This window comes from Gasterosteus aculeatus, chromosome X (genome assembly GCF_964276395.1).
Source record: "Gasterosteus aculeatus chromosome X, fGasAcu3.hap1.1, whole genome shotgun sequence".
NCBI classification, from domain to species: domain Eukaryota; kingdom Metazoa; phylum Chordata; class Actinopteri; order Perciformes; family Gasterosteidae; genus Gasterosteus; species Gasterosteus aculeatus.
The window spans coordinates 3,466,883-3,489,694 of NC_135698.1; the positions used below are offsets into that span (position 1 = coordinate 3,466,883).

The window sequence follows — 22,812 nt, forward strand, 5'->3', positions numbered from 1 at the left end:
AGGCCATTCATGCACTTTGGGTGTGGTCTAACTTCCACACAATATAATAGACAGAGAAAATATTGAAGGGATTTGAAATATTTGCAGCTCTGACTGCAAAGGCAAAGATCTTGTGGTGCACAATGCTGCAAAATGAAAAATATGATTAACTGGTTGACAAAGGCGTTTGCTGAAAACGTTTAAATAACAGAATGCGTTATTAAATAAGAGAAAACCGGAAAAATCCCAGAGTATACATCTGAACATACTACTGAGACAGAAACAGATACTTGTTTCATCTGGTTGCCATTAGTAAAATACTTTTATAGAGTGTGGGGGGGTAGTATGTCTTTCAATCAGAATATAGTACTCAAAGAAAAAAAGCATTGTTTAGTTGTTTGTTACTCTTACCTATACCGGTTTAATTTATACCTTAACTCGATTCCTGCAGGGGGTTGTAGCTTTTTTTATGGTGAAAATGCGACCTTTGGGTCCCTAACCATGTTTGCCTTACGCACCGTATTCATGTTAGACTGTCGCTGTGTCTCAAAGTCGCTGGGCTGCATCCTTCAGCAGCCTTCGCAGACCTGGGCAGCAACCGCGTAGGCTGAACCGAGCGGTCTCTGAAGTGGGGCGGTCTGGCCTGCGGGGGACTTCCTGCCCGTTGCCAAGCAACCTGCTGGGCTTAAAAACAAACGCCCTAAAAGCCGAAAAATGTATGAAGTACCGATAAGTAAGGTCATTTTCTTCGTATTTAATTTAATTTAGGAAGATACGCTTCTCCTCCGGAGTATGATATATTTCACGCTGAGATAATTTTCCAAACATTTTCCGGTTAATGTAATGGTAATGTATAATACTTTTTATATAAAATTACTTTCAGCTAAAAGGAATATAAACAATATTAAGGCAGAGGAGATTCCATCAATGTTACTAAAAACTGTCAGGGGATGCGAGTGGGGGTGGAAGGCAGGACTCAAAATGCAGACTTGCAGGAACAAAAGGACTTTAATAGTCAAAGGTCAAAAACACAGGAACCGGGAGGAAAAACAGCAGGCAACATGTGTGACGAAAGACAATGACACGACAAGTGACACAAGAGACACACGGCTTAAATACACAAGGGAGGTGCAGGTGATTGGACACAGGTGGAAACTATTAGACAATCACAGGGGATGACGGGACAAGGCAGGAAGTGAAGTTACCCGGGGACACGAGTGGCAGAAAACTACAAAATACAACAGGAAGTGAACCACACCGTGACAAAAAACCAATTGACCAACACATGTATTAAGTTGTATGCAAGGACTTCTTATTTTTCTATTGAACAGGATACAAGCTATTTTAACCTTAAGATATTTCGGAATAAGTTACAGCAGCTGAATGTCGCCACACACATCGTTCTCCTTCAGCTTGATGCTGCTTCCTCCTGGTCCATAACACAACTAAATGTAAAGTTTATAATCACACAACAAAACAAAAGGAGCAAAGCGAGTTAAGTTTCCTTGTGTATTTATTCTGTAACGTTCTACCTTAGAAAATGATATTTCAGCTTCAACTACTTGAGCTCACTTTGATCCATAACATAATAATAGTTATATTACATAATATAAAGTATAAACTACATATAAAACCGTCTCAGCCTCAGTTGGATGTTTGTCAGCCTCTAAAGTGTGAAAGTTGAGTCATTAAAGTGACTTTTGAGGAGCTGCCGTTAATGGCGCAGCGGCTCCAGGGAACGTGAGCTGCTCGTTTTGTCTTTGTTATAATTGTGTGTTGGTACATTGATGTCTATAAAAACAGTACATGGACTCAGGGGGGATTCAGGTGAGAGTCTGGCTCAGGGGCTGTATGAGGGGACTTAGCGTTATCACTAAGAGCAGTTTATTCTAAAGTCTTATGTGAATTTGAAAAAACACGACATCGGTTAAACTACGATGTCATGTCATATTTTATATTATAACATTTCTATCGGTAGATATTCAAGTGAATTCTATAATTTAACGTTACATTTAAAGTAAACTCTCCCCGCTGTTGGATTTTTTGCTCATTTCCGTTAGACAAGCGCCTTAAAATGTGTTAAGATGAAAAAGCAGTGAAATGAAAAACGTAAAAATTATTTATTCCCTTTGTGCGGCCCTCTACCAAATTGGCTAATTGCAATCTTAGGTTTGCTGCCCCTTTAGCTGTCTCGTTGTTGTTCTTTGCCATCAGGCACAGGTGGGAGTGATGTTTCGATGCAGACACACAAAAGATTTTCCAGCGATGATTGTGGTTGAGGTTTGTAATTTATTGCAGGCAATTGTATAAACAGATGAACATACCGGTTGAACGTGCTCCTATTGATGGTGGTCTGTCTTCGTGGTCTAGTGAGAACTGTCTAGTGCTCCCCTACCTCTCCCTCGCTTCCTGTCACCTACGTCCCTTATGTACACCCATGTGCACCTAATCACCACCACCTAGTGTCCAAAGTGTCAATATAAATACAGTCTAACAAACAAAATATACTTTGCCAACAACAACACATAATGGCCCCTACAGAATGTCTGCTTTGGTTTTGCTTGCAGCTAGATGGCGGAAGACACAGTTTAACTATCCTGAGCCTCCACCCCCATTTTCACTACTGTGTAACACAGTATATCCATCAGATGGTTGTCTCATCCTCCCTCAGATTGCATCCTTGACAGTCAAGGAAGCCGAGACCAAAAAATGAAGCAAAACCATACTATGTCAAAGATGTCCCACTTCATGATCTATAACAAGATAAACGGAGACAATGTTTAGGTATCTGAAGCACAATGACAGAGGTGACGAAGGTTGATTATTAATGGTCTAGTTCAGCAGAGGGCGCTATGGCAATAAGATCAAGCCCCGCCTCTGTCTCCTATCACGTCCTCCGACTGGGTTTAAAAATCTGTGAACTAAGCCTACTTGCCCATCTTGTTTCAAACTTATCTGACAACATGAGCGGAAGAGGAAAGGGAGGAAAGGGACTCGGCAAAGGAGGCGCCAAGCGTCACCGTAAAGTCCTCCGTGATAACATCCAGGGAATCACCAAGCCCGCCATCCGCCGTCTGGCTCGGCGCGGCGGAGTGAAGCGCATCTCCGGTCTGATCTATGAGGAGACCCGCGGTGTGTTGAAGGTCTTCCTGGAGAACGTCATCCGCGATGCCGTCACCTACACCGAGCACGCCAAGAGGAAGACTGTGACCGCCATGGATGTGGTCTATGCCCTGAAGAGACAGGGACGCACCCTGTACGGCTTCGGAGGATAAACCCCGACTTCTGTTACCAACACACAAACGGTCCTTTTAAGGGCCACGCACTTTCTTTGAGGAGCTGATTACTGTAATGATGAAAATGGGACATATTAATGCAGATTCCAATGCATAGTTCTGTTTGAATAATGCGCAGACCAACAATGTATTGATATGGTCACATTTTTAATACCTTTCATTTCTCAAAATAAAACTTTGCAGATAGCAGAAAGACATGGTTCAACCATAAACTGGGTTGACGTGGCACAGGGGTAGAGGGTGTGCCGCGAACGGCAAGGTTGGGGGTTCAAGACTTGCTGCTCTATGTCCCATATTGTATATAAGTAACTTAATGCTGTGTAAAATTATAGTTTCTATATACAGACAGCCAACTCTTTCTGACTCCCAATATTACAACACGATCCTGTAGATACACTCAGGATCAACATCAACATCAGGAGAATATGTCCTCTTCTCACCCAGAAGGCAGCGCAGGTACTGATTCAGGCTCTTGTCACCTCACGCCTGGACTACTGCAACTTCTCCTGGCAGGTCTCCCTGCCACCGCCATTCAACCTCTGCAGCTCCAGAATCCAGAATGCAGCAGCTCGACTGGTCTTTAACCCTCCGAAATTCTACCACACTACTCCACTTCTCCGCTCTCTTTACTGGCTACCGGTGGCTGCCCGCATCCACTTCAAAACCGTGCTGTGAATGGATCAGTTCCAGTCTACATCCAGTACATGGTCAAACCCTACATCCCAACCTCCGCTCTGCATCTGCCAAACTACTTGTCCCTCCCTCACTCAGTGTTTTTACATGATGGTATAAGTCGATTTCAGTCCGACTAAGCCAGTTATTCGAATCCATGTAACCACGCTGACTGAGGCCAAAACACTCAACAAGATCACCACTCTTGCTCTTCCTAGCTCCAAAATGGTGGAAAGGCTCATTTAAGAGCCACCCACTCCCCCTATGTAATTTATACTTAAGGAAAACGTATTAGACGCCACTCAAAGAGAACTGAAAGTGCTAGTCGTGGTTCTGAAACCAACCACAAGCTTTTATAAGCAATTACCACCTAATTCCAAATGCCTAAAACTCATTTTTGATCAAATACCGTGGTGACATGTAAATATCGACTAGATGCAAAATCCACTGTGCTGTTGCTACAGAGTGTACGCCATACAAACTCATGTTCCTCATGCTCTTATTTCATGTAATAGAAAAATAACAAGTCCTTGCTAATACATGTGTTTGCTGTTGTGTTTTTTATTGACAGTGTTGAGTCTATGAATAGACGTTGAAACAACTTTCACTTTTGTACCAATTTGCAACTTCTTTTCAACGTCTGGCCATAGACGTCATTTCAACGGATAAATTGCCTGCTGGAATCTTACAAGTTACATACTTAGTCACAGTTGTCATGTTAACAGCCCTTAACAAGGACAACACATTGTTTTATTAATTTGTATTTATTATAAATATAACACAAAAATAAAATATATTTCAGGGAAATAAACTAAGGCATTGAAAGTGCAGAAAAAACATGGACAGGTTAGTTTAGAATTCAGTGTTTGTAGCCCATTTTCTGAATCATTGGAACTTCATTTTCAGATTCTGTAACAAGACTTGGCTGTGAGTTACTTGTTTTGGGATAGTATACCTGAAATCAGTTGCATCTCCCTCATTCACATGCACAGAACACCCCTCAATTTCAGATTCCTCTAGTCAACATGTTTATTCAATTCAAATCATTTTATTTTTGTTCAGCTTTGCAATCTGTAAACATGCAACATCCTGTCCCAAAACCCCCAAAATGTAAAAAACCTTCACCCGGGAGAAACCTGAGGGGAAAACAGCAGAAAAGTAGGTGTGCAGAGTATGAACAACTTAAAGATGTACAGTGAATCCAATTCCTACGACAGAAATTATTCTAATATTGAGAGTAGTAAGCCAGGGGTAAGGCAGGACCACTGCAGGCACAACCGTCATCAGATGTAACCTCCATCAGATGCAACCACCACCCACAGAAACCTGTGAGCACAAAGCACAAAGACTTCAAGGAAAGGGCAAAGTTGATCTTTTGGGTTTATGAGCAGCAGCAGGTGTGTTAGAACCCTAATTTATAGACTGTTTACTTATTAGATTCTAAACAAGATAACAATTCATCTGCAACTTATGGCATTTTTGGAGTAACATTTCCAGGTATATCACACAGTATTGTGCTATAAGCACACAGTAACTTACAATGTTTTGGCCCTCGTTTACAGACCACAACTTGTTGAATTCAGCTCCCTTGCAATCTGTATTTAGCCCCCATTGCTTAAAAAACGCATTTTCAATATGAAATGGGAAAGACAATAAAATGTATAGGTATAGTTGCAACCTAACACATTACCAACACCAAACACACGAAAAATATTCTGGGATGTTTACTTTTGGTCCAGGTCATCATGCTGCACGCTAGCATGCTAACTAGCAAACTACCTGCGCTAACGCCAACTAGCTTAACAAAAAGGACAGTCTTTCCCGTATCGAGTGGGCAGCACATGTAAAACAACTGGTTATAGTTCCAGGTGTGCTTCAAACACTCACGTACTTAGAGCATTGGAGCCGGTAGTCGTGGTTCTATCAGCCCGTTCATGTCGCTCTGCTGCCGTAACTTTGCCTCGTGCTGCACCCGGTCGAAGCTCTGCAGGCGTCGAACACTGAGTCCGTAGTTTAATATTTATGACGTTTTAAGTGAAATATTAAATAGGTTAAATACAAGTCTTCGTGTAGACCAAATTTCGCCGACCAGTTCATTATATAATGAAAATCTAACGTAGTCTCTTTCAACCTTACGTTACAACATGACACATTTATCAACAAATTGACGTTTTCTGGCCAGTTGATTTTTCATCCAATAGAGAATTGAAGAGTTGAAAAGCTGTTGAAATGAGGTCTTGACGTTCAGACCTCGTTTCAACCTTATTTTAACCATATTTCAACGTTAAAATAAAGTCCAGTGCTCACTGGGCAATGCTTCAAACTGAAAAGCCAAATGTTTCCGCTTTTGTTAAGTTTAAATTAAACCGCAGATGTTGGTGGAAGTCAGAATTACGCCATAACGCTGAATAAAGGTAAATACATAGAAAACATGTATTCCTATGTAAATCAATAAGATACATAGAGATATAAGACAGTTTTGAAACACAATCATCAGGAAATGGTCTTTAGAAGAAGTGGGTGGCTCTTAAAAGAGCCTTTGTGTTGGCGGTCTACATCAGGCTCACTTGGAGCTGGTGTACTTGGTCACGGCCTTGGTTCCCTCAGACACAGCGTGCTTGGCCAGCTCGCCGGGCAGCAGCAGGCGCACAGCGGTCTGGATCTCCCTGGAGGTGATGGTGGAGCGCTTGTTGTAGTGAGCCAGGCGAGAGGCCTCACCGGCGATGCGCTCAAAGATGTCGCTCACGAACGAGTTCATGATGCCCATGGCCTTGGAGGAGATGCCGGTGTCGGGGTGGACCTGCTTCATCACCTTGTACACATAGATGGCGTAGCTCTCCTTCCTGGTCTTCCTCTTCTTCTTGCCGCTCTTGCTGACGGCCTTGGAGACGGCTTTCTTGGAGCCCTTCTTGGGCGCTTTCACAACCTCAGGCATGATTGGAAACTTCTCTGTAAACTGAGAATGCCTCAATTTAGACAGCACGGTGTTCATATATGAACTAGATGCAAAGTACACTGTGCTGTTGCTCGAGCGTGATTGGTTGCCTTCTGTGTGATACTGCGCATGCGTCACAAACATCGCATCTATGCGGATTTCCCTGTTGAGATTGAATCACTTTAGTGCTCTTGATATAACACAAGATTGTTTATATTTTTCGTTTCACAACAGAGTTGCATGTTGAGAATCATGTTGTATAAATCATCGCATGCACTGAAATCATCTAATGACCGTCAATCAAACCATTCACAATCACAGGGCAACCTGTTGATAATTACATACACACACACAATTCCTGACGTGTAGGGACGTGACACACACCTTTCTTTCATTCAGAATAGAGACAAATACATGTAATACAAATACATCTAAAGGAATATTATATATTTAATATTTGTATTGAAAAGGAGATGTGGCGCTTTAAAATGTCAAATCCTTATTTTGCAATCTGTAATCTTGCCTGTAAGTGCTCCAGTTACCTTTTTCTAAAAGTGAATCCGTCTACGTCCTCCAAGTGTCGGATTTAAAACTGTTTTATGCTTCAGCTGCATTAGTGTCCCTTCTACGTGATACATTAATAGGCTGAGATTTAATGAGAGTTGTGCAACTTTATTAGGATGACCGTAAGAAGGAGGACGACATAATAGACAAAATATTTCTTACTTGAGATGGAATTATTAGTGGATGGTTATTGTGGCACAAATGACCTAATGTGGTAATGACTAAAAAAAACTATGAACATATGAGGATCACAGCTCTTTTCATGTGAGTGGGTGGCTCTTAAAAGAGCCTTTGTGGTAGATGGAGGTCTCCGGCTTTACTTCTTGGCGGGCTTCTCGGTCTTCTTGGGCAGCAGCACCGCCTGGATGTTGGGCAGCACGCCGCCCTGAGCGATGGTCACTCCGCCCAGCAGCTTGTTGAGCTCCTCGTCGTTGCGGACAGCCAGCTGCAGGTGACGCGGGATGATGCGGGTCTTCTTGTTGTCGCGGGCGGCGTTTCCAGCCAGCTCCAGGATCTCAGCGGTCAGGTACTCCAGCACGGCCGCCAGGTAGACGGGGGCTCCTGCGCCGACACGCTGCGCATAGTTCCCTTTGCGCAGATGCCTGTGGACGCGACCGACTGGGAACTGGAGTCCAGCACGAGAGGAGCGGGTCTTTGCCTTCGCTCGGGCCTTTCCGCCGGTTTTGCCTCTGCCGCTCATTGTCAGACTGTTTCAGGGAAGGAAGTATCTGTGAACGCGTCAAACCCTCCTTTATATGTCCGCGGAGCGGGCGGGACGGTTCCTGACGCGCGCACCAACCAGAGATGAGGCTCCAGGCGCGAGAGCAGAGGGCGCGAGCTCACAGTTTTTAGCGGACATTTTGAACATTTTCCGCCAATCAGCAGCGGAGACTCGCTTGTAGAGTCGCGGCTGAGCTCCAGGAGGAGTCCTCCACCAATCAGGGGCCGGAGGTCTGACCTTGTATCACCGCCCCCAGGAAGCAGCTGGCCACCAAGGCTGCCCGTAACCTGTGCGCCAGTCACGCCAAGAGGGTCACCATCATGCCCAAAGATATACAGCTGGCCCGTCGCATCGGTGGGGAACGAGCTTAAACCGCCCGATATTCCCACAACGGCTCTTTTAAGAGCCACCTCACTACCTCTGAAGAACTTCTTTCTCAACACTGCCTTCTACATATTTCACAATATATATTTCCTAATTTGTAAATTGAAAAAAATATCCAATACCAAATTGTTCCGCATCACACAAGTATCCACATGGTTTTTCCCATTTCCCAAGTTCCCAATTCCTACTTGAATCTTTTTTACCTGGGTCAAATCTCAAACACAGGTCTAATAATTAGGCCATATTGTGGCACATAGACAGTCATTAAGGCGCAACAATAGTTTTCTGAAGGTTCAGCTCAAGTCTAGAAGGCCCTACAAGTCATGATCAGATGAATCAGAATCAATTCTTTAGCATACCACCCAACAATCGATTAGAATGTAGGAAATAACATCTACTGAAACCAAAATGTCCTGGGGGTTTACCTTCAGCTGTGTCTTTGCTTCTCAGAAGGTAACCAATGTTGTCCATCTCCAGTAGGCCGCCCTCATCAACGATTCGACTAGATTGCAGGGCACAACATGGCTACAACGCCAAATGAATTCCAATTCCCTGATTTTTTGAGCCACCAATGTGTGTGTCTGCGAGTGCGGCAAAATTTTTGTCACTTCCGACAAAATCTGACTCAAAGATTTTTTTGAAAAGTTTGCAGCTCTATGATTTTTTATAATTAGTTGCTGTTCAGCTGGTGAAAAATATGCCGTGCGCCTCTTCTCCATTTCATCAGTAAATCTCTGATCGATACCGTGGTCTATTTAAGAAACCCGTGGACGCGCAGTTCTTCCAGCTGTGTACAGCTGAATTGATTTCGCTCCACCTTCTCATCCTGGCTCTGGCTGATGCCAAAAAATCATCAAGATTCAATGGATGTTAAGTCTTCCCTTCATTTCACATCGGTGTACCTGTGATTGAAATTATTTGGAGGTTTTTTTTTATGTCTCTTAGGAATTGAAGGTATTGTAAATCTTTTATGTTGTTCATGACATTTGGGTGGTGTGGTGCTTAGCACTATCACCTTGCAGAAAGAAGGTCCTGGGTTTGACTTTGCCCAGTGGCCTTTCTGTGTGGAGGCTGTATGTTCACCCTGTGTCTGCGTGGGTTTTCTCCGGGTACTCTGGCTTCCTCCCACAGTCCAAAGACATGGGATGACGTTAATTGGTGGCTCTAAATTCCCTGTGTCAGTGTGGATGGTTGTATGTCCCCGTGTTAGCACTGCGATTGGCTGGCGACCAGTCCAGGGTGTCACCTGTCTCTCGCCCCAAAGTTGGCTGCGATAGACTCCAGCCCCCCCAGCGACCCTGTGTTCAGGATAAGCGGTGTGAAGATGGATGGACATCCCTTGTAGTCTGTCCCAGGAGAGGGATCCCATCCTCTGCTGTTCTCCCTGAGGTTTTGCTTTTTTCCCCCACCAGTGTTGTTCTTATTTTTTGAGGGAGTGTGCCAATGTGAGGGTTTCTGGACAGAGGATGTTGCATGTGTACAGACTCTAAAGCCCTCTGAGACAAATTTGTAATATACAATTTTGGGCTGCACAAACAAAGATGAGTAAAAAAGTTAGGGCTCGTCCGGGATTTGAACCCGGGACCTCTCGCACCCTAAGCGAGAATCATACCCCTAGACCAACGAGCCATGCAAACAAGTCCTAGCATACAGATGAAAAAACTCAGCTTCTGCTGGGCTGATGTGGCATTTTTTAGAAGCACATCTTATCAGGTCATTGAGCTCCCTCTGCTGGTCATTTTTAATTAACCATCAGCACTTCACGTGTAGAGCGGTGCCTCAAATCCTAGGTTATTATCTGTAAATTATCATAAAATGAGATGCGTAGCTCATAGTGTGAGTGTGTGACTCAAACACACGTCAAGTCAAAAAAATCACATATTTGGGAGTTTGATAGGCCTGCTGGCTGTCCCCGAGTTTTTGTGTTATTTGTCTTGCTGTTTGTGTTATTTGTCTTGCTGTTTCTACCTCCTGACGCCAAACCCACTCCCTGTCTCCTCCACCACTTTTAAAAAAAAACCCGAGCACCGGGAGAAAAAAACACATAGAGGCAGATACTCCGTCTACCCGCTACCACCACCTCCTCCCTCTCACCATCTTTTTTTAAAAACCCGAGTACCGGGAGAAAAACAGAGGCAAAGAAACTACCTCCTGAAGGGCCTGTGGAAAAATCCACCGCCAGAAGCCTTCCTCCTCATCTTTGCCATCTCTGTGGCTCTGTCTTCCATCCTCCTCCCAAAGAATCCTAGGATTATTTTCTTCATTCGGAGGCAAATATCCTCCAGGAGCCTCTGATCCTCGACCAGAAGCTTCTTATCCTCCTCCAGGACCATCTTTTCCTGCTCCAGGACAATCTTTTCTTCCTCCAGAACCCATTTTTCCTGCCCTAGGACAATCTTTTCTTCCTCCAGAGCCCATTTTTCCTGGGCCAGGACCATTTTTTCTCCCTCCAGAACCCTCTTTTCCTGGCCCAGGAGCATCTTTGCCTCATCAAGAACCACGTTTTCCGCCGTTAGAACCCTATTTTTCTGCTCCAGGATCTTCTTATCTTCCTCCAGCTGCTTTGTCTTGGCCTGCTCAGCGTGGAGGGCAATAAGCAGGTTCTTGTGTTCTCCCATGAGAATCTCGTACTCTTCCTTACATTTTGGAATACCTAATAAAATTAGGTATTAAGGAGATCAGAAGCTGGTTAGTCATTTTTTTATTAAGCATTGTTTATTAAGGCTGCTCACAGTGAGCAGCCTTAATAAACAGCCTTAATTCTTTCAAGATTTAAAGTTTAAGAGAGTGAGTACTTAATTGAACCACATGTCATTAACATACCTTGATCTTTGCTCCTCCTGAGTTTCTCCCGCGGTTGTGTCAGTTTGAAAATCTTCTTTTGTTGCTAACTTTGGGACTCTTTGAGGTAAAGAGGTTAACAGATGCGCTCCTTAGCGCCATCTATCGTCGGGGAGTTTGAAAAGGAATGAACGCGCTTCGGCCCAAAATCAGAATTTTTTATTTTGCCGTGAGAAATTGGTTGTGTGGCGTGAGTGTGTGTGAAAACTATGGAATGCCGTTTTAGTCAAAATTAAATAAATACATAAATAAATGAATAAATACATAAATACATGAAATATGCATTTGAAATACATCATGAAATAAATAACTGAGGCAATAAATACATAAATATTATGGTACTTTTATTTCATAATGCCACTTTTCATTTCATGGTGATTTTATTTCATAATGCCACTTTTCATTGTATGGTACTTTTTTTTCATAATGCCACTTTTCATTACATGGTACTTTTCTTTAATAATGCCACTTTTCATTTCCACAGTCTTTTATTTCATAATGCCACTTTTCATTTCATGGTACCTTTATTTCATAATACTACTTTTCATTTCCAGAGTCTTTTATTTCATAATGCCGTTTTACATTTCCAGAGACTTTTATTTCATAATGCCGTTTTACATTTCCAGAGAGTTGTTTCATAATGCCGTTTTACATTTCACGTTCTTATATGCAAATCAGGGGGGGGGGTGGCTACATCTAACATTCAGAACAGACAACAGAGCCGTGTGCAAAAAAAGGCTGGAAGTGAAAGGGCTGTGAAAGTAGCAGATAAGGCACTGGTTCATTCATGTCTGAGAAAAGTATCTCAGACTTATTTAGAGCGGCTGCCAACCGCCTCGATGGGATGAAAACCACCACCACCACCTACAACCAAACACCACCTAGAGCTGCCCAAGTGGGAACCGCAAGCACAAGAACCCCTGTCCAAGGTAACGTTAAACAACTTTACTTCAACCAGCTAGCTAGCACCATTTTCACGAGTGACAGCGAGATTGCTTGTGTTTCCCCGGCACAGTTTAACGGCAGGTGAAAGTGGTACTGTCAGAAAAAACAGTAAAGTAATTTCATATAACGTTATGCTATTAGCTTGCGCTAAGGATTTTCCCAGTAATATTAATGATATCCCAGACACTTTCAGTGAGCTCATTTGCGGCTGCATAGTAAACGCCACGTTACTCGGCCTGTTTAAATCAAGTAACTTTATGTGTGTTTTCTATGCGTCTGTATGACGTTATAGACTATTTAAAACGGGTCAGAACCCCTCAGGCCGATAACGGTACAGATCCACTTTTGCTAGAAATAAATCTGACACCTATTTTTCACGCGAGACACGAGCGCCTTGGAAGCCTTTCCAGGCAAAATAGAATAGGAAAATATGTTTTATGTCATTTAGACACAAATACATATTAATAAATTACATATTGATGTTTGAAAGTCTAGGTTTTGATATAACATTGTTACAGTATGGGTTGCAAACGCTGATCTCACAACCAAAGATAAACTAATGTTAGCGTTACACAAAATTAATGTAACTATCTAGCAGTGGGGAAAGAAGTATTCAGATCCTGCAATATTAATGAAGTAAAGGTGCTAATTCTACAGTGTGATAATTCTACAAAAGTTAAGCATTTATTCAAGCATTACTTGAATAAAAGTTTGCAAGTATCATCAGATAATGTTAAATAGGCAGGTAAAAGCATTGCTTTTACATTTAAATGTTCCCAGTTAGTGTTATCTTATTCTATCTAATATTTCAGGATGAATATTTTTGCTGCATTCATGTGTATTTTGCATTTATAAAATAAGATGTTTAAGGTTGTGCTTATGTTAACTTCTGTACACACTGTTGGGTAATTTTGTGTACAGCAAAGCAGCATGTTCTATAAGATCAGCATATATTATATGAAAAAGCTTTGTCTTTGTGTGCATGGCATGCTACTGTATTTACAGACTGTCTCTTTAATCCTATGTTTTCTTTTTCACATTTTTAAGCTGAAGTGGCGAGACTTTTCGCTCCCTACAGTGCTAGGCCAGCAAGACCTACAACAAGAACCGCACCTCCAGCTAAAAGATTGTGTTGGACGACGTTTACGCACAATTTCTTTTGCCTGAATGGCCATATGGGGGACCAAGTTCCTGCAAAAAATGCCAAAATGGAATAAACAGCTGCTGGACTGGGAGAGAAACGGATTGTGTTTCATCAGGCAGTTAAAGGGTAACTACCATTTTTTTCCAACCTATACCCTATGTTCCTATGTGTTTGTGTCTAATGGGAACAACAATCTTTGACATTGGTCCAGTTGTATTTACCCTCACAAAAGTGCTTGTATTCCCATTGACATGTTCAGATTAGTATTCTAAGTCTCTGACAACATCATGAAAAGGATTCTTAAGAAGGTTGACCTTTCTGTTAAAGAGTAGGATCCTTTTTTGTCAGACATTTACAATATCAATCTGAGTCTGTCAGCGGCAAAACAAGCACTTTTGTGAAGGTAAATACAAAGTGGACAATTGTCCTATTAACTTGCATTGTAGCTTGTTTCTTCGCTGCCGACTGCAGCCATCTTGCTTAATACTGTACCAATGTCAAAGATTGTTGTTCCTATCAGTCACTTAGACACAAAACATGGGGAATAGGGTTGAAAAAAACGGTACCCTTTAACATTGTTTTGAGAATTTATGAATATGAATGTTAAAATAATAGCTATTTTCTTCTCTTCCCCCTTTTCTATTATGTGTGTGGTATGTAGTAAGAGAGGAAGATCATAAAAGTTTCTGTGACAAAATTGAGGCAGTCTTTCCACAGTTACAAACAGGGGGGGTTTCAACTACTCAGGATTTCAGGGACAACACGGAGCAGAGATTTAACCCCAATGCCAAACCTGGATGAAGGATACACTGTCCGATACCTCTCCAATCCTGCAACTGGCATCGGATAGGCCATGATTTACATCAGGCCATTGCAAAATCGTATTTTTTGTGAATGTGTAAGTATGTCATTAGATTTAGGGCTGATGTTCTCTGGTCAGTTGATTGATTTGTTTTTCAATCCGCTCCGAATTTCATCCCAGCCTAAAACTTGAAAAAGAAAAATTTCAGCTTAGGTTGATTGATGTGATACGGAATACCTGCAGAGGTAACAATGTAGGCACAAGGTATTGTACTTGGCCTGGCCCTTGCTCTGGATGAAGGGAGGGCTGAAGCATGTAGGGTGAGATTTTAGGTTGAGCATCATTTAACTGTCAGCTACCAGAAGAAAAACTTTGCATAGCAGAAATACTATTCCATCGCAAAACCTAAAAAAAAAAATGCTGCCATCAGGACAAAACGCTTAAGTGATTAATGATCTTTGATGTCATTGTTTTATGTAGATCCCAAAATCCATGCAACACCAAGGGCCGCTGACCAGATGCTTAACCTGTGACAAGGATTTCCCTTTAAATCAAATGAGAAATCATATTGCCACGTGTCCAGGGTGTGTTTGTTTATGTGTTATAATTGTTGTGAAACATTTTTTCTTACTCATTTAAACCATACAGGTTTCAGTGGAACATAATACATATGTATAACATGGTAGTCTTGTCAGAAACCTTTGACTGAATATGACTTTGGTGTCAATATTCAAGTACGTGTAAGTTATATTACTTATACTGTAAGTATTACAGAAATTACTTTTGTCTTCTAAAAGTCCCAATTGTTAGTCCCTTCTTCTGTTGTACATATATTTAAAAAGTTTAACATCCAGTCTATTCTTTAAAAAGATGCTATTGGCCGTATAGGGACTTAAATTCATGCCAAAGTCATATTCAAATGTCCTTACAAACATCCATGTTGCTTTAAGATTATTTGTGTTAATCTCTGTAAACTCTTCTCTGTTTGCCCAGTGTTGCTGCAGCTTCTTCTGTTGACACTCAGAGTGAGCAAGCAGTAAATACTTCAAGCAGGACAGAGGAGCCATCTTGTAGCATCAGTGAACCTAGGACAGATGAGTCATCTTGTAGCATCAGTGAACCTAGGACAGATGAGCCATCTTGTAGCATCAGTGAAACTAGGACAGAGAAGCAGTCCTGGTCCTGTAGCTTCAGTGAAGCCATGAAAGTGCAGTTAGATTTAGGTGAAGGAAATTCACTGCTAGGGAGAATGCAAAAGTTATTACCTTCTCTGCCATTCAGCATTTTAATCCAATTTGTGTTATAATTGTATCTTTACTGTAGTGGGCTAGCCCTCTCAATTGTAAATTGGAAGGTACGGCTTTTTCAATGTTGGAAAATATAAAAAATATTTTTCCATACAATTTACTCAAAACATGTATGTTCTTTCCAAAGGGGATGCAGCTGTCAGAGAAGGAGTCAACAGGTTCTTCCTCTCAAAAGTGATGACCCTTCTCCAGTTTGGATTGCACATACATTTAGGTATGTTGTGGCCAAACATGTTTTTGGTTTGTATTGAGCAATGGTGACTTTCATAAAGTTATTGCTCAGCACTTCTACAAAAATAAAAATTATACTGCATTTTATACAGGGAACACCTGTACTCCTCCAATTCCGGACAGGATGGGATCTCTTGCCCAGTGAACTAACGCTGGAAGTGGTCACCAGTGACTTTCCCAAGTCTGCAACATGTTTCGAAACACTTCGTATTCCTGCACACTACAATGACTACGAAGCTTTTGCTAGTGACATTCAGGCCTGCATCAACTCCACTGACACAGGTTTTGGTCTTATTTAGGATGGACTCAATGTCACAAGTTACTTAAACAAAACCAGATCTTTTTCAATCATGTTCATGGGAGGGGTGGAGATTTTATCACAGACCATTACGGTTCCATTTCTTGATCTAGTTCAGTCACACTCAGGTTCACAATAAATGTTTACCAAACTGTAAATGAGAAGACAATCTGAGACATGCAATGAACCAGGCAAAGATATTTCACTTTTTTGAACAAATAAAAGCATGTTAATGAACATTGCCTCCTTTTTATGTACAGTATACCAGAATGTAATGTACTGGAGATAACACTTGGTGCACCGAGATCGCTTTTGGCTCAAAACTCAAACCCTGAAAAACGGAAACATAGAAATGTAGATGTAGCCTAAGTTTTCATGATGAAACTGTGCTTGACCTAAGGTTCTGGGTTTAACATGCCTTTGAGTGTCTTAACAGTTTTAATGTAAACTGACAATGCTTCACTGAAAGGAACATTACAGTTTGGTAGGCTTGCAAGTTCATGTTCACTGAACGGGCGCAAGAGCTGGATCTCAGGAACACTGACAAAAGATGCACAAAGAGTATGTGGTCCTTCCCAGTCGACGCCATAATCCTCATCAACCTGAAATACAGAAGGAATACAGGTGTTCAGGCCATTGTACTGAGGGTAAAACGTTTTAATTGAGGCATGGCATAAGATGGTATACATTACATGATCTAAAAAATGTTTTACTTGTGAGAAATCTTGTCCCTCTTTGTGGTTTAATAACCACAACTGCAAAGGTGAACGGTGGCTTGCAGTCCTCAGTCCGTGATGATTCCAAGCCTCCTTGAACAGCTGAAGATTATGCTGAATAAGTGGCATGAAGCACCTGTGTAGTGCATATAGGTCGATCTCTTGATCAGGATTGAGTAATTCAATTCAATTCAATTCATTTTATTTTGTATAGCCCATAATCGCAAATTACAGGATAACTTCCGTTTTTTCTGAGTTTAGCATCAGGAAGTTGCCGGTCATCCAAGTTTTGATGTCTCCAAGACACTCTTGAAGTCTAACTAGCTGGTCCTTCTCTTCTGGCTTGATCGACAAATGTGGCACTGAGGTCCAGCAAGACAAGAAAAGAGATGAGTACCATGAAATAATTAAATGTATTTAATATTTACATATTTATTGCCTCATTTATTTATTTCATGATGTATTTCAAATGCATATTTCATGTATTTATTCATTTATGTATTTAATTTTGACTAAAACGGCATTCCATATACATGAGTGTGTATTGCGGTTCTTAGAGTGACAGCTGAGGGGCTAGAGTGTGCGGCAGTGTCAGAATGTGGTTAAAAAAATATGGAACTTCGGCCCTTCCAGCCAAAGTATACACTTTTGATGCTTAATTTCTTTGAATTAATGATGGCTTGGTTGTGCTGATTGGTTTAATGTGTTCATGGAATCCCAGAGTTCTTTAGTTTTGGTTTACGGAGTGTTAAAAGTGACACAACCTCTGCCAAAAGCCCCATAGGCTCCAATGCAAATCTGCCGACATATTTCTCAAAAAATCCAGAAGGTACACGTTTTGTAAACTGCCATAGGAGCTGTATTTATTACCGGACAGACATAAAAAACACATCCATGTGTTCAGTAGAGTCTTGGGTCTCGCAAAAACGTCTTATTTTTTACACAGCTGTTATAGTTTTGCGCTAGTGAACACTTGTTTGAGGTGTGGATTCTGTGTAACTCGCTGTCCTGTCTCTGCCCTGTTCAGCAGCTTGTTAATGAACCCAGGTGCGCCGTTGCCGTGGATACTCACACACATGCTGCAGTATCTGTCTGTGACTCACAGCTGCTCCTATTACCTGAATAGTGGAGTCACATGATGCAGCTATGCTTTCTGTCAACAGACCAACATGATGAAGACACTCGCCCCCCCTCCACCCTGACCTCTTCTCACTGTTAATCACTCACTCAGTCAGTCTCTCTGTCTAATTCTCCTCCCCTCTCCCTCTCTATCTCTTCCTCACCACCCCTCCCTGCCTCACCCTCTAACCCTCCCTCCCTCTATCTACACCCCCCCACCCCACCCAATCCAATCATTTCAAAATAAAAGCCCCATGGGGGAAATTTTTACTGTAATGTTTGTGATGAGCCCTATTAGTTAAAAACTTCTTAGTTTAAATAACAAACATTCTGTCTTCCAACCCCCCCTCACCCAATTCCATCATTTCAAAATAAAAGCCTCAATGATTATCTGTACCTTAACCATGAAGCTCAGAATGAAGCGGTTTTGTTGAAATACGTATTGCTCTTTCAAATACTACTACAACCACTACGAATATTACTAGTACTTCTAGTACTACAACTGATATGTCTACTACCATACTACTAGTATTTCTACTTGCAAATACTCCTATGGCTAATAGTAGTAGTATTACAGCTGTTTATACTGCTATTGATACTAAACTTACTTCTACTGCTTACTACTTACTTACTACTAGCACAAATAAAACTATAACTAATGCTACTACTAATATTACTACAAACAATTTAAAACCTCTTTTTATTCATCTCAGCTTTTGTTATTTCTGTATTTTTTTAAATTCATCTAAGCTCCAGCAACTTCTGTATTTTTCAGCAAATCTATTAAAATTCCATGCAGCTTCCCCCATATATGTATTTTCAGCTATTTAAAATTAATTTCAGCTTTTCTAATATCTGTAATTTTCAGCAAACGTATTCAAATTCCCTTCAACCTTCTGTATTTTCAGCTATTTTTAAAAATTCAGTTCAGCTTTCAGCTTTTTGCATTCCAACGCATTTTCAGCAGGAAATGCATTTTCTAGTTATTATATAAGTTATATAGAAGTACATATATATATATATGTGTTATTATAATTTCAATTTTTTTTAATTCATTCATTTTATAGGCCTATTTATTTGACCTTTATTAAGTGCTGCACACAATTATTTTTAATATTATTATTAATATCAACAGGCCTACCTATAATTTATAGTTTTTCACTCACCTTTGCCAGTGTCAAATCCCCTCAACTAGGCAGATGTTTCTTACCTTGAAAGTTTTGATATTATTTTTATTTGAAAATAAATAAATGGAATATCTGTGATATTTCAAATTAAAACAAAGTGTGAAGACTCGATTACTACTTTTGCAAACCACTAGTAAAGTTAAAAAAATATGTGCCAGGAATCAAGTGTTTATATAGTAGTGGGGATATAGTAGTGTGGATGGCTCTTCCAGGCAAGTAATCTCTACTACACAATGAGGCCTGCTGGTGGTCATTTTGATCTGGGTCATACAATTCTCTGTTATATAGCTGACCCGGCCCCGGCCCTCCATCACAGTCAGGAACGATAATGTGGCCCCCAGAGATAATGTGACCCCTGTTCTACTGAGAGAACCATTTGCAGGGAACCCAAAATCCTTTGACCACTCGGCCAAAAACTTTAGAGATCTCCATATTTCTGTCTCATCACATGCATAATGGGTCCCTGTGGAGGATTACTTTCTATTTACTTTTATCCTGTACACACCTTTCAGGCATGTTAAAGTATACTTTTCATTCCTTCAAAATATAGTCGTCGCTATAAGTCATTTACCCTGGAAAAAAACAAGTTAAAACCCAACAGAACATATTGATTAATAATATAAGTCAAGGGCGCAAATATCTGTGTTCAGATTATTATTATCCGAAATACAATATTGTTCCTGTCTTCCTGTTATGTCAAGCGTTCCAATTATGCAATTTCAGAGTGTTAGTCTGAATACAATCGTTAATCCACAAATTGCTCCTGTCTTCCTTTGTAAAAAGGTGGATGCTGATGAATGAGATACGCCATAAAATTCAATTGTCATTCTAATTTCACATTATTGCTTCTGAATTGTTTTAATTTTTTTTTGCTCAGAATGGTACTCAATGGTTCCACACTCATACAAGGGTTGGAACTAACTATTTTTGAATGTTTGCTTAGGAATACTTTTATTTAACAATAATAATAGTAATGATAACTTTGAGTTTGAGTGTGTTTGTTGATTATAAGTTGAGCTATGTATATTATACATCAATAACATTTCTCAGGACATAAAAACTGAAAACAACTAAGAGAGAAATTTCACCTTATCGTGTCTCGAGCAGACAGCTTGTTTTTTGGGCTGAAGTAGATGCACCGTGAGTTATTAAGTTGTTCATTGATCTAATCGTGAGTCATGTTCTTCGCTGTTCACAGTTGATCTGCATACATAATAATGACAATATAATAATGACAGCACTAAAAATTCAAAATTTTAGTGCTGACTTCCTTCATCAGCTGAATACTATTACACACCATCAGTGGTACAATAGCAGTGTTATTGCAACGTTCGAGTTTCCAAAAAAAAGGCCACATTGGTTTTTCAGTATATTTGATGATTCAAATATGTTATACTATTTATAATACAATTTATTAGCAGAAGACATGACCACAGTGAGCAGCTCCTTTGAATGTTGGCATAGAAATACTTCATTCGTAACTTTATGATAGTATAATAATGATTACATGTGTTATGTTCACCTAAATGTAACTGCATCTGTGCTGATAGAATTCATCAACACAATATAAATAATGGTTTACAATAATAGACCTATATGCATATGAAAGCTTCCCAAAAAACTAACATTAGTGGGTCAGTATATTTGATGATAAAAAGTTGTAACTGCGTATAGTAAAAGGTACTATTAGCAGAAGAAATGTCCACAGTGAGCAGCTCTGATGGGAGGTCTGATTGAACTGTAACCACCATCACTGTGTTTGCTGCTTCCACAAAAACTCCAGTTTTTTAAATACTGATCAACATCTGATGGTTGTTTTACGTTGACACCATGAACCAACATGTGGATAGTTTGGAAACCCAATTTTGATGGAGACTTGATGTATTTTAAATACTTTTAAGAGAGAAATGAGTGGGAAAAGCCGCCGATCACTGCTGTCCACGGCGCTGAGTAGGTGATGTTTGGAGGCTCCTCAAACAAAACGCATCGATCATCAGAGCTCTACGTGACCTGAACACGAAGAGAAACTAGTCCGCTATCGGATCCTCCACCTTCAGCCTCCAGCACCTGATGCACATTTAGTTTTTAGTCTTTAATCAGTGGAGAGAAAACACAAGTGACTCGACTTTCAGACTGCACGAGGAGCGCCGGGCTGGGTTGAGTCTCTACGGTTCTCATGGTGCGTTTAAGTTCAGTCCGCTGCTTTGAGCTCTTCATCAGTCTCACTCTCTCGAGTCCTCGACGACACAAACGCACAACAACGGGACAACATGGCAGAAGTAGCTCCAGCTCCAGCCGCCGCCTCGCCCAAAGCAGCCAAGAAGAAGGCGTCCAAGCCGAAGAAGGTCGGTCCCAGCGTCTCTGACCTCATCGTGAAAACTGTGGCCGCATCCAAGGAGCGGAGCGGCGTGTCTGCTGCCGCCGTCAAGAAGGCTCTGACCGCCGGAGGATACGATGTGGACAAGAACAAGGCCCGCGTCAAGACCGCCATCAAGAGCCTGGTGGCCAAGGGGACTCTGGTCCAGGTCAAGGGGATCGGGGCTTCCGGCTCCTTCAAGATGAGCAAGACCACCGCCGACAAACCGGCAAAGAAAACCGCTCCTAAAGCCAAGAAGCCCGCGGCGAAGAAACCCGCAGCGGCCAAAAAGCCCAAAGCAGCGGCAGTGAAGAAAGTTGTAGCCGCTAAGAAGTCACCGAAGAAGGCCAAGAAACCCGCAGCGGCAAAGAAGGTGGCCAAGAGCCCCAAGAAGGTAGCAAAGAGCCCCAAAAAGGTGGCCAAGAGCCCTAAGAAGGTGGTGAAAAAGGCCCCTGCAGCCAAAAAATCTCCAGTGAAGAAGGTCGCTAAGCCCAAAGCCAAGAAAGCAGCACCCAAGAAGAAGTAAACTGATGTGACAAACACTTCCATAAAAGGCTCTTTTAAGAGCCACCCACTCCTTCCTCAAAGAGCTTTGCCTTTATTTATTTTTTCAGACTTTATAGTGTTTTGACTTCTTAAAATTATTTTAATTTACTGTATTTAATTGAACTATACAACTGCTGGTGGGAAAATTTAGGAAATCCACTATTTTCGAGCCAACATGAGCTTCTAAAGACCATTTTATAAGAAAATATGGTTTTACTTATTCAAGGACAACACCTGCAGTTCTTTGATATCCAAATGTTGCTCAGACTCCAGAATTTGGCCCATCCATCATCACTGAACATTTGTTTTAAATGGAGAAAATGTACATTTCAATTAAACATGTATAAGATTGTAAGAATTAGGACAATTCCAAGTAAATACTGTTATAATACATTTAAAAAATAAACCCATCAGGAAATAGTTTGTAGACTAGGTGTGAAGCTATTTCAACATGGAGCAGATAAGGCACAAATGGCAAAACATTCCCTCAATTATGTGGAGCAGAAGCCAAGAAGAAGTGAGCTGATATCAGTCTGAAGAACAAACACCTCCATTAAAGGCTCAATCCTTCCTTAAAGAGCTTTTTTCCTGCGAGACTATTCTACAAAGAAATCTTGTATAATACATCTTTATTATACAAAAGCATCCAAATGTTGCGTAAAGTAGAAAACATGTTTTTGATTGTCACATCCTGCGAAAGAGCATCCGGTTATTGAAACCTTTATATTACCCATCTCATGCTACAATCAATTTAAATTCTAAAGGAATA

At 41.1% G+C, this 22,812-nt stretch overlaps 2 protein-coding genes and 1 non-coding gene across 3 annotated transcripts; 1 reads left to right on the forward strand and 2 right to left on the reverse strand.

Moving 5' to 3' along the window:
* Nucleotides 1-7,533: 7,533 nt before the first annotated feature.
* On the reverse strand, nt 7,534-8,175 carry LOC120809692 (histone H2A). Its single transcript, XM_040163692.2, has one exon. The coding sequence runs from the start codon at nt 8,144-8,146 to the stop codon at nt 7,763-7,765; it is 384 nt and encodes a 127-aa protein (XP_040019626.1). The 5' UTR covers nt 8,147-8,175; the 3' UTR covers nt 7,534-7,762.
* A 1,933-nt stretch (nt 8,176-10,108) lies between these two features.
* Nucleotides 10,109-10,180, reverse strand: trnap-agg (transfer RNA proline (anticodon AGG)). The gene has a single exon. It is a non-coding gene; the product is annotated as a tRNA-Pro (tRNA).
* Nucleotides 10,181-21,358: 11,178 nt separating this feature from the next.
* Nucleotides 21,359-22,037, forward strand: LOC120809689 (histone H1). The gene has a single exon (XM_040163690.2). The coding sequence runs from the start codon at nt 21,412-21,414 to the stop codon at nt 22,021-22,023; it is 612 nt and encodes a 203-aa protein (XP_040019624.2). The 5' UTR covers nt 21,359-21,411; the 3' UTR covers nt 22,024-22,037.
* The last annotated feature ends 775 nt before the right edge of the window (nt 22,038-22,812 follow it).